The sequence below is a fragment of the Vespula pensylvanica genome, chromosome 25 (genome assembly GCF_014466175.1).
Source record: "Vespula pensylvanica isolate Volc-1 chromosome 25, ASM1446617v1, whole genome shotgun sequence".
Classification (NCBI taxonomy): domain Eukaryota; kingdom Metazoa; phylum Arthropoda; class Insecta; order Hymenoptera; family Vespidae; genus Vespula; species Vespula pensylvanica.
In genome coordinates, this window is record NC_057709.1 from 439,286 (window position 1) to 451,489 (window position 12,204).

At 30.6% G+C, this 12,204-nt stretch overlaps 3 protein-coding genes and 1 long non-coding RNA gene across 5 annotated transcripts; 2 read left to right on the forward strand and 2 right to left on the reverse strand.

Annotated features, from left to right (window-relative positions):
• Positions 1–321: 321 nt before the first annotated feature.
• Positions 322–1,897, forward strand: LOC122637340 (S-phase kinase-associated protein 1). Its single transcript, XM_043829413.1, has 3 exons — positions 322–476; positions 999–1,277; positions 1,425–1,897. Exons 2-3 carry the CDS (start codon positions 999–1,001, stop codon positions 1,632–1,634), a joined length of 489 nt encoding a protein of 162 aa, XP_043685348.1. The 5' UTR covers positions 322–476; the 3' UTR covers positions 1,635–1,897.
• Positions 1,898–2,496: 599 nt separating this feature from the next.
• LOC122637334 (beta-alanine-activating enzyme) lies at positions 2,497–6,580 on the forward strand. 2 transcript variants are annotated; one of them, XM_043829394.1, is made up of 11 exons: positions 2,497–2,563; positions 2,653–2,911; positions 2,981–2,994; positions 3,091–3,436; positions 3,518–3,897; positions 3,986–4,074; positions 4,176–5,032; positions 5,105–5,256; positions 5,346–5,509; positions 5,575–5,838; positions 5,925–6,580. In XM_043829394.1, exons 1-11 carry the CDS (start codon positions 2,560–2,562, stop codon positions 6,321–6,323), a joined length of 2,928 nt encoding a protein of 975 aa, XP_043685329.1. In that variant the 5' UTR covers positions 2,497–2,559; the 3' UTR covers positions 6,324–6,580. The 2 variants fall into 2 exon arrangements, with proteins under 2 accessions (XP_043685329.1, XP_043685328.1); XM_043829393.1 differs by having other exon boundaries at positions 2,981–3,436.
• LOC122637341 lies at positions 4,941–6,234 on the reverse strand. The gene is made up of 2 exons (XR_006329222.1): positions 6,106–6,234; positions 4,941–5,871 (listed from the first exon to the last, which is right to left on the reverse strand). It is a non-coding gene; the product is annotated as an uncharacterized LOC122637341 (long non-coding RNA).
• Positions 6,581–7,406: 826 nt separating the features above from the next.
• Positions 7,407–10,946, reverse strand: LOC122637337 (rab GDP dissociation inhibitor beta). The gene is made up of 5 exons (XM_043829408.1): positions 10,730–10,946; positions 8,864–9,277; positions 8,565–8,778; positions 8,273–8,455; positions 7,407–8,170 (listed from the first exon to the last, which is right to left on the reverse strand). Exons 1-5 carry the CDS (start codon positions 10,888–10,890, stop codon positions 7,814–7,816), a joined length of 1,329 nt encoding a protein of 442 aa, XP_043685343.1. The 5' UTR covers positions 10,891–10,946; the 3' UTR covers positions 7,407–7,813.
• Between the last annotated feature and the right edge of the window lie 1,258 nt (positions 10,947–12,204).

The following is a 12,204-nucleotide window of genomic DNA, read 5'->3' on the forward strand; positions in this document are numbered from 1 at the left end:
ATGTACGTCATGCTCACGTGATTTTTACATTTCATTATGGCCGTCAATTGTGAAGTTCGACCAGAAATAGAAACGCGTTGGATATTTCTTACCTTTTTATTAAGTTGAAATTTGTAATTGAGAAATTTCCTCGAACTAGATTTGATTGCTATATCATAGGTAAAAATAGACCAATGAGAGAAGAGTATCGATCGTAACAACATGACGTATAGTTTCAGCGAATAGGAAGCATCTTATACATAACCAATAGGAGCAGTGAAAAGAGAGAGAAGGGAGTAGAGAGAGAGAGAGAGAGAGAGAGAGAGAGAGAGAGAGAGAGAGAGAGAGAGAGAGAGAGAGAGAGAGAGATAGTGATAGAAGACAGAAGTTAGAAGAAAGAGAAACACGGAAATTGCAGGCAGACAAGTGTCTTTTATCAAAGTGTTACAAATTATTGCATTTCTTTAATTCTTCGACGGACGTTTAAACAAACGAAGGTAATTTTATTGATCATTCGTATATCGTTCATCTACGAAATAAGAAAATAAATATCGTATTTGATTTATTTTCATTACCTATTATCTTGTAACGATGTAGTTAAAGAAAATGTCGTTTGGACTGAATATGTTGTGTTAGAATTATAACTGAATTCATGTGATTGACAATCAGACTTTTAGTATTGAACAAAATAAAAACAAAAATAATAAAAATGAAATAGATCCTTTTTGTAATTAGTGGACTCTAGTGCTATATATATATATATATATATATATATATATATATATATATATATATATATACGTATATATATATTTTTTTTTATCAGTATTGGTGATTTGGAAGAACCTATATTATTTCTTTTTTAATTATTTTGACGTACGTATTATATACATATATATCAAGGATAAAAAAAATATTAAAAGATTTATTTTCTACAAGGACAAAATAACCTTTAGATTTTCTTAGCATTTACTTTGTTAGACATTCCTTTCCAAAATAGAACTTCAATTTTATTACAGATGCCGAACATTAAATTACAAAGTTCTGATGGTGAGGTATTCGAGGTAGATGTAGATATCGCAAAATGTTCTGTAACTATCAAAACTATGTTGGAGGATCTTGGTATGGATGAAGACGAAGAAGAAGTTGTACCTTTGCCCAACGTTAATTCTGTTATCCTAAGGAAAGTATTACAATGGGCAACTTATCATAAAGATGATCCACCTCCACCAGAGGACGATGAAAATAAAGAGAAACGTACAGATGATATTAGTTCTTGGGATGCTGATTTCTTAAAAGTAATTATCGTTATAACAATTGTATATTAAGTGTTAAAGAAATATTACGATCTATACGCTAATCGAACGATATAATTAAATAATTTATGAATATTCGATAGATATAAGTTGTATGTTGTATTTTTTTTTTTTTTTCTTTTTTTTTAGGTTGATCAGGGTACACTTTTTGAATTAATTTTGGCAGCTAACTATCTTGATATTAAAGGATTATTAGATGTAACATGCAAGACTGTCGCTAATATGATCAAAGGCAAAACTCCAGAAGAAATTCGTAAAACATTCAATATAAAGAATGATTTTACGGCATCAGAGGAAGAACAAGTTCGCAAGGAAAATGAATGGTGCGAGGAGAAATAAGCCAAAGGATCTTTTTAAAAATATTTAATTTTAGTGTTTTTGAATTTTGAATTAAAATTTTTTGTTTTCCTTTTTTTTTCTTTTCTTTTTTTTTCTTTTTTTTTTTCTTTTTTTTTTGAATCTTGTTACCTTCTACGTTTTGGTACACGCAAATTGATAGGAAAAGGTGGTTCCATCCAAATGCTTAGATAATATATGATAAACTTGATATGATTTATTTGTCCGTATACTAGCAAATATTAATGAAATTTCTATACACTCTACACCTTAGAGTTCTCAATCGTTTTTTCTTTTTTGGTCTCTTAGTAACGTAAGTTTAACATCACCTTAAATCTAAGCTTTTCGAGACTTACTTTGTGAAAATATAGTTAGAATATATTTGCATTATTTTAGGTAATATTAATATCTCTCTCTCTCTCTCTCTTTCTCTCTCTCTCTCTCTCTCTCTCTCTCTCTCTCTCTCTCTCTCTCTCTCTCTCTCTCTCTCTCTCTCTCTCTCTCTCTCTCTCTCTCTCTCTCTTTCTGTGGCGTAAAACATTAAACTTAAATTAAAAAAAAGAATATTGTGTATACATGCGTTGACAAAATTAAAGGATAAGACTTAACAATATTTATCTTTTTATTGTTTAACGTTTGTCCAATAAAAAATCCATTTAATTTCTTTAGGAAATTAAATCGTTTCATGCATAATTATAATTTAATAATAAGTAAGCTAAATTAAAAATTGAATTATAAAAAAGAAAACTTTTTGGTAATGATACAAATAAATACAGTTGAAATATAGTCGATATATATATTAATTCAACTTTCTACCGCTACGTGGCTCTGGCTCACATCAATATAACCTGATCTGTAAACGTGAAATACAAAGTGATTTTAGACGAGAAATATTTCGTCTTAAAAATTAATATATTGCTGTGATATTATGGGTAATAATAATAGAAATTATATATTTAATTGAATAAATAAGTGACGCCTTTTAAAAGTATAAATAATTAAATATACAAAATCATTTTAGCACAAATAAATAAAAAGCAAAAGTTATGTCATAATGTAAGTGACAAATCAATAACTTTAATTGACATAATTAATTGGAATTATCTAAATAACGTAGCAATAGAGTATCATGATTTAAATAAAATTTATACAATTAAATATGCGGAACTTAATGAAGCAAGGAATAAAATTGTGTCAATATTAAAGTGTATAGAAAATTTTGAATTTATTGGTATTGGTATTGATGTTCCTGAATATTGCATACCTGCGTTAATACTAGGGTGAGCAGTTATTTTTAATAATGATATATCAAAGAAAAATATAATACTAATTTATACGTTTATTTCTAGAATAATTACTAAAGGTTTTGGTTTTGTTAATTTACCTTCAGACGCTATCATGTATACCAAATTTTTATCTACTTTGCACATAAAATATATTTTTCTATGGCATCCCATAGATAATACAGAAATGATTTGTAAATTTAACATACATGGAGAATATTTATATCTATCCAAAATGAAACAAGCGCAAGAACAATATATACAAAATGTTGAAAGCGGTTATGTTTACGCTATTGCGACATCAGGATCAACTGCTGAAGAAAAAATTTGTAAAGTACTTCATTCTTGTATAGTACCTAACATAATAGATTTAAAATTGATTCTCTCTATCACAGAATCTGATAAAATTCTACAATTGACAAGTTTTACATTTGATCCTAGTATAATCGAAATATTTTTAAGTTTTCATTCAGGCAGTACAATGTTGATGATATCGAAACAAATTAAAAATGATGTTGATAGGTAATAATTGAATAAGAAACAAAGAAAAAACAAGTAAACATTAATTTGTCTATCTGTAATATTTACAATATTATATTCTAGGCTTTTGGATATAATATTTTGGAATAATGTAACTATATTACAAAGCACACCATCGTTATTTTTTCATAGATGGTCTACTGAACGTATTTCCAACACAATTCTTGGAAAAGATAGTCCATTGAGAATTATTCTTTTGGGTGGTGAACCTTTTCCCAAAATAGATTTACTTCTTGCAATTAAACACTTTGAAAACAGGACTGAATTTTTTAACATATATGGAATAACCGAGGTATCATGTTGGGCCAGTATTAATAAGATTACATGGATAGATAAAGAAATAGAATCATCTTATCTTGGTACAGTCTTATCTGAAACTATATTTCAAGTTAGAAATGAAGATGATAGTATAGTGTCAAAAGGAGATGGTCATCTTTATATCGGTAACAATTTTGTTATTTTATATATAACAACATCATCACTTTAGCATATTATATCTATTTCATAAAATTCGTATTATTTTAAATCTAGGAAGCAATAGTAGATTATGTATTGTTGATAATGAAGTTTTGCAAAATATGAAAAGACCTGTATTTCGTAATACTGGTGATATTGTACATGTAAGTTTTTTTTATTCATTTTTTTTTTTTTTTTTTTTTTTCCTTATTATTCATACAGAATAATTATATTTTACAAATTTTACAATTATAAATTATTTCAGATCGATAATAAAGGACGAATATTTTATAAAGGAAGACAAAATGAAATAATAAAACGATATGGAAATAAATTAAATTTGTTAAGACTCAATGAAACTATTAGCGAATTACATTTTGTACGTAATTGTTATTCTTGGTGGGACGTGGAGAGACATAAATTACATTTGTGTATACGTGCTATAACAAATGGAACTGCTTTGTATGAATTAAAAAAGGAAGTAATGTCGCATTTAGAAAAATTACCTGACATTTATAAACCTGACAAAATCCATTTTATCAAAAATATTAAACTTACAGCGAATGGAAAGATTTGTACTAAGTTTTTACAGAAAATATGTATGCAAGATAGAATTACATCGAGTAGTCATCGAGATGCAGTTGAAAAGAGTTTTGAAAGTGTATGGAATAATTATTTGAATTCTAAAACTAATGGATTTTTAAAATTAGGTGGAACTTCTATCATGGCTCTCCAAATTTCAACAGAAATCTGTGAACTTTTAAATACTCAATTTCCAAATTTAATTGGCATGCTACTTAAAGATGCTACATTTGAAGAATGTTTAACATATCTTAAAAATATTTTATTGTTTAATACACGCAATGAAATCAATGTTCCAACTAGTTATACACCTATACATACGTATGTAACTATGCATAAACCACTTTCGAATAATGCTTATAAAATAAATGAAGAAGATATATGTTTATGGCAAAAATGTAAAGGAAAAACGTACATACATTTATCATCTAATGATCAAATATTAAAGTTTGATAAAAAAGCAATGTTTAATATTCGTGTTAAAAATACATTCGATTTACTTAAATGTGTAGATGCATCACCAACTGTATTTCAATATAAGTGAGTACGATTATATCTTTTTATTCATATAAAAAGAAATAATACAATTTATTTTCTTTTTACATTGTTTAGCAAAAGAACATTTGTTACTGTTGGTTCGCATTCAGGCATGATTTGCACTGTTGAACTTAAGGCAGAAGATAATAGTGTCGTATATAAAATTCAACTTCCAAATAGAATTGAATCTTCAGTTGTAGTTTTAGATAACTTTAAAGGTATCGTTGGTAAGTATTCTTTTATTTTATTTTATTTTATTTTTTTAATCATATACATTATGATGAATCTTCATTCTTACAATCGATGCAATTTTTAGGATGTTATGATGGTCATATTTATTGTTTTTATTTAAAGACAGGCGATATTATTTGGAAATATCAAACAAAAGATATAATAAAATGTACAGCTCTATTATCTGAATCACAAAATAAATTATACATTGGATCTTATGATAATAATGTGTACTGCCTTTCTACCGAAGTATGTGATAACGTATATATTTATCATTAGCTAAATCAAATTAAAACCATAAATATTAAATATAGAATGGAACCAAAATTTGGAGCGTGAAAGCCAGCAATGGAAGTATTTCAGCCAGTGGATGCTTACATTCGGCAACAGAAACAGTATTATTTGGAACTTTAGACGGTTCTTGCGTAGCAATAAATCAATCAAAAGGAGATATTTTTTGGAGAAATAAACTAATGAATCCTATATTTGTATCACCTATTACACTGCATAATGGATTTGTATTGTTTTGTTCTGTAGGAGGTACATTAATCTGTTTTGATATTCAGGCTGATATAAAGGTGACGATACTTGAAAAGTTGATAATTTTTTATCTGAAAAAATTACATTAATGAAATATATTAAAATGAATATTTTTTTTTTACAGTTATGGACATACCAAATAAATAGCAATATATTTGCATATCCGATAACACAATATGATCCAATAAAAAATTGTGAAAATATTATTATCGGATCTTTAGGAAAAAGTATATATTATCTGGAATTAAATTCTTCTATAGAAAATACAGGACCAGTTTTAAAGTATATTAAAAATGTACTCTCACCAATTTATGCCACTCCTTGGTGCGAAGATGATTACATGTGCATTGCTTGTACAGATGGTACATTATATATATGTAAACTTTCTCAAGGAGATATATTATCGAGTATAAAACTTGGTGGTGAAATTTTTTCATCGCCAGTTTTGGCAAATGGATTGATCACGGTTGGATGTAGGGATAATAATCTCTATGTTTTGGAGCAATGCAAAATGAATGAATGAATGAATGAATAAATAAATAAATAATAGAATAAAATAAACTGATATTAAATCAATATATTTATTCCATAGGACTTTCGTGTTACAGTTTACATTGCCAATACCATCCTGAAGAAAAAAAAAAAAAAAAAATCACTTGCTTATCAATGTGTATGCACAATTCATAAAATCTTTTTGTACATAGTAAGAAATTGCGAGTGTGCTTGGTGATTTCAAGCAAAAAGTGCAAGCAAATATGGAAATATAGAAAAAAGAAATGATCGAACATTCATTCTATTCTCACACAACACACATGCTCTCAGTAGCAGCAAACAGATGTACGGACATATGCGCTTGCTATCTATTTTTTTTTTCTTTTTTTCTTTTTTTTTTTTTTCATTTTTTTTTTAGCATACTTTATCAAGTAATGATAGATATTTCTGATACATTCAAGGATACGTAAAGGAATATTCACATTCGCAAGCTCACATAAAATAACAATGTTTCAACGATCCAATTTCATCTTTACATATATATATAATTTTTATATTTATATATATATATATATATATATATATATATATATATATTATATTCATGATAAAACACTCTTGGCCGCTCTTGTTGCACTATTCCATTTTTATAGAGTATTGGACTCTATCTTATTCATTTTGTCGTTATGATGTCATTTCAATTTCCGCTTAGCTTACTTCCATCTCCCAAGAATTATTATTATCTATATGAATAGGAATAATATATTCTCTAAAGCTAAACTGAAACACACTATTTATATTTCTTTACGTAGAATTTTTCTTTCATATAACCGCTATATTGTACCTCTCGTCTTTACTCTTAATATATATATATATATATCTTAATATATATATATATATATATATATATGTCTTTTTAATCGTGACACTGCAACAATAACTATTATCTTTTTTGTCCTCGTTTGTTCAGCCCCTTCGTTTTTATTTATTTCAGTAATTAAAATATGATGTACCATTTGTGTCCATAAAACTTCTGCTATGCCATTTTAAAAACTTTATGCATATAATACTAACAATATTTTGCTGCTACTGGCATGGCCCGTGTTATCTTCAAATATGTAATATACTAATCGGGTATCAAAGATCGAAGAAGAGGTTTTTTTGACAAGAAAATTCGATGTCTCTTATATCAAATCAAATTATTTGTTTTAGGCTAAAGTAAAGGGGCAGTATTAGTTTTTGGATGACTTTCAGATTAAGAGATTAAGAGGACAGAGAAAAAAAATTGATGGAACAAAAAAAAAAGTAGAAAAAAAAATATCTTTTTGTTCTCTGTCAAAGAGACAATTCAAAAATGAAAATAAAGGACTTTGTCTTGTTGCAGTATTACATTCTCAATATGTATCTGCATAAAGACACCGATGACCGACACAGTCGGTAGATAAATGTCCGATTAGATTACTTAGACTTTGATAGTTTAATTTTTAGAGTAATGGACAAATCACACAACGCACATTACGGTTACTGATCCTCGTCACCTAGTTCTTGTTTAACTTTGTTGAAATCAAATTCCTCTCCAGTTGCGCGTTTGAAAATATCAAGTACGTCTAAACAGGTAGTCTCAAAATGCGTTGTCGCGTCGTAACTCCTTGAAATAAAAATTTGACTTTCGCAGCCATCGTCGGTTGGTTCCATATAATCTGATATAGAAACGAATTTTTGTCTTATGGGTCCAAGTAAATCTAATCCTGGTTGGATTTCTTGTTCGGGATATTTTGTTTCCACCGTTGTAGAAACCATAGCTATGAACCATCCTTTAGCAGCTACTTGATGAGTATGCGATACCAGGGATACATAAATATCAGAATTACGATTAACCTGGGATATAGGGAAAAGAAAAAGAAAACAAAAAAGTTATTCCATAAAAGTTAGAAAAATTATTATAACTGCTTTTTCTTTTTTTTTTTTTTTTCAACTCACCTGTTTCTGCGGAATGATAATCTGCGTTGAAAGAGCATCACCTGTACTTGGTATCGGATGATCCAAAAGGCAGATACATCTTATAACTTGACCAACTTTCTTCACACGTTCAGGTACATAGGTAGGATCACAAAATACTTGCTTACATTGAGCTACTTCGTCTCCAGAACGTACACCAGCGACCTAAAATGAAAAAAAAAAAAAAAAATGAAAAAAAAAAAAACATTTATGAATTAGATAATAGATAATTCTGAGATATCAGGGATGCGATTATAAAGATCATTTTACTTACCTTACCGTCTTTCATGACGATTTCATCGATCGGTTTATCCAACATGTACGTACCACCATAAATGGCGCTAAGTCGAGCGAAACCTTGAGGTAGTTCACCGAGGCCATACATGGGATACAAATACGGAGATTTACCATAACGTGCTAAACTATCGCTATATAATTTGATTCTCCTTATGGTAGTTATCGCACTTTGACTTATGTAATCATCATCTCTGAAAAAAGATATATATATATATATATATTTAGTATAATATCACTTTGACATATCCTTTTTAATATTATAACTTATTCGTTCACCTGTACAGAGCTAATGCATGACCCGTAAAGTCTTGAGTATTTTTATCAAGGCTAAATTTATTGTAAAGCGCGCTCATATTATTATTAAAGGGATCAAATCCTTCCCAAGTTTTGGGATCATCTTCCTTCATGTTCTGAACCCATACAAGAAAGTTGCGAAACCGTCTCTTCTCAAATATACCCATCAAATCACTGGACAATGCTTCTTGCTGATCGATCGGTACCTTGGAGATCTTACCGGACTTGTAAACGTAAGATCCTTCCACCGACTTAAATTCCAAGTAACGAGTCACACCCGTGTGAATCAGTAGCTTTACAAGGAGACCATTGGCCATCAAGAATTTAGGTATAAGATCCACGTTCCAATCTCTACCACGTCCATAACCTTCATCTGGCGGCGGTGCCTTGAATTTCCTAGACGACAAATAGATAATTGAGATCAATTTTAATCTTTCATTCAAGAAGGAAACACGACGCTAACAAGACATGGTTAATAAATTGTAGCATATAGTCGGTTAATGAGAGGGAGTTACTCGACTAGAAGAAAATAATACGTCTTGCTGTATCATTGAATTCATAGAATCATCATTTCTTATTCTTTTCCTTTTTTTTTTTTTTTGTTTTGTAATTATAAAGTCGAGGAGAGAGAATGATGAAAATAAAGTATCATTACAAAAATTTCATCTCTAACGCAAAGAAAAAAAGGGGAAAAAAGAAAAGGAGAACTACAGTTTTCAAGGGGAACATTTTATTGATATGAAAATTCAAGGTCGAATTATATTATCCAACACGAGCAGATATATCGTATAGCTCGACGACTTCAAATTGGTGGGAGGATTATCTATCGCGACCGAAAAAGAGAAAGAAAGAAAAAAAAAAAAAGTAAAATAAACCAATCGTTTCTAAAAATAAAAAAGAAAAAGAAAAATTATGTATGATCTAGAGAGAGAAAAAAAAAAGGAAGAGAAAAGAAGGGGGAGAAAAAAAGAAAGTAGAAAATGAGAAAATTTCTTTTTTCATACATTTGAAATTCCCGCTCATTTTTTCCCTCTATCTCAACCAAAAAAAAAACAAAAGCGAATCGCAGCGTCGTCGTTGCGTCATTGGTCGTTGTCGCTGATTGTAAATTAGTACAAAAAAAAAAAAAAAAAAGAAAGAAAGAAAGAATTTCAAAGGAGTGAAATTATTCGTTCTCGTTCGACTTCCTCCTACTCGACGATTATCGTACATATCGTACATATCGTACATACCAGCAGAGAGACGTGCAATATGGATCAAAGGAGGCAGGGGAGGGGGACTAGCAGGGGTGGTGGTGGTGGTGGTAATAGAGAGAGACAGAGAGAGACAGACAGAGACAGAGAAAAAAAGAAAAAGAGAAAGAGAGAAAGAGAGAAAGAGAGTCAGTAACGGAAGATTTCGATCGTCTACGACGCTCTCGTTTCTCAGGAAGAGAAGAGAGGATACATAAGAGAGAGGACTTGTACGAATAGAGTAAAAAATCAATATATCCGCATTGCACGGGCGCTGCTAAAAAGGAGAGTCTCTCTTTCTCTCTATCTCTCTCTCTCTCTCTTTCGTAATATTTCGATAAGAAACTTGGAAAGAGAGAGAGTGAGAGATATAGAGAGATAGAGATAGAGATAGAATGTTAAAATCAAGTTGGAAAGTTTTATATACATGTATAAAATATATATATATAATATGTAATATGTATATATATATATATATATATATATATATATAAGAAACATTTAGCCGGAAAGCAAGCGATATTTTTTTGAGGTTTCCTTTTTGTTTCTCTTCTTCTTTTTTTTTTTTTTTTTTTTTTAATTATCCTGCAAATAATGAAATCATTTAGAAACTTACGCGAATAGATCTTCCAATGGCGTTATAGAGGCCGATTCACCACCATAATACTTGTTGCGATCTACGTGGAGTACCTTTTTGCCACTAACCGATAACATACCGGATAGGATGCATTCCTTCAGTCCAGTTCCAAGAACAATCGCGTCGTATTCTTCATTCATCCTGATTATATATATATATATATATATATTTATATATGTATGTGTATATATATATATATATATTTGGGTGAGGTAAATCTTAATCAAACGTTTTTATCGATCACAACGTCGAGATAGATACGATGACAATAACGAGAATCAAACAGTATTTTTCCGTAATTTGGTGACCAGGGAGGGTGCCAGGTAGATACACACGAGAGAGAAAGAGACAGATAGATAGATAGAGAAAGAAAGAGAGAAAGAGAGAGAGAGAGAGAGAGAGAGGGGAATAGATATCGAACCTTTGGAAAAGGTTAAAAGAGGTGTTGCCGTTCGATTCGGGGCAGGATCTTTTTTCGTTTTTTTTTTTTTTTTTCTTTCCTTCCGGATCGAAAAGAAAATGTCAGAAAAATATGGTCGCGACGATATACGGTTCTCTCGCGTAACTGCCAACTCGCACACGACTATTATGCCGGAACGGAAGACCTCCTTTCTTTCTCTTTTGGCTGCTACTACTACCACCACCACGACCACCACCACCACACCATCATCAGTTGGCCACTACCGCTAACACTATCTCACCAGTTTCGCGACAGCAGGGAGTTGATAGAACGGGTTATTAATACCAACCTTAGAAATTTCATCGTTTTGTTCTCTTATACTTAATCTTGTAGTTTTTCGTTTCCGATAAATTAGAGAGTTTTCTGTCTCTTTTTTTTTTTATCTTACGCGTGTGCCTTAATTGTATTATTGATTTTATTTTTTATTTATTTACTTTTTGTTAGGATTAAAGAAAGCGTTTCTCGGAATTCGTATTAATCGTTTTTTTTTTTTTTTTTTTTATTTCTTCGTCAATCTTTATTTCGATCGGATTGGAGAGGAGGAAAAGAAAGAGGGAAGAGATGATATTTCAAGTTCAAAATTAGCGCGTAATGAAGATCGGCCATTAGGAAGTTTGTATACGTTTGATTGGCTGCATGTTGTCGGTCGTCATTTTGTTACCGACCGAGAGAGGGCACTGCGGTGTCCGTACAGTGGCGCGCTTCTCGTATCGTGTCAGTTTGCCTATGGCGGTAGACTCGTTCGTTCGTCGTTTGTTCGTACCTACAAACTATCCGTTACGTTCGTTACACCGGTTGGAGTGGGGAGAGACAGGAGATGATGGTGGTGGGGATAGTGTCGGTAGTGATGGAAGGGGAAGGAACGGTGAACGGTTAACGTCAGTACGAAGAAGTTCGCGCGCTCTTCCGTATCTCCTCTTCTTTTCTCCTCTTGCGCGGTGTGTTTGTCTGTCTCTACTATGTGTCGTCGTGTATATGTATCCGTCGTGTTGTG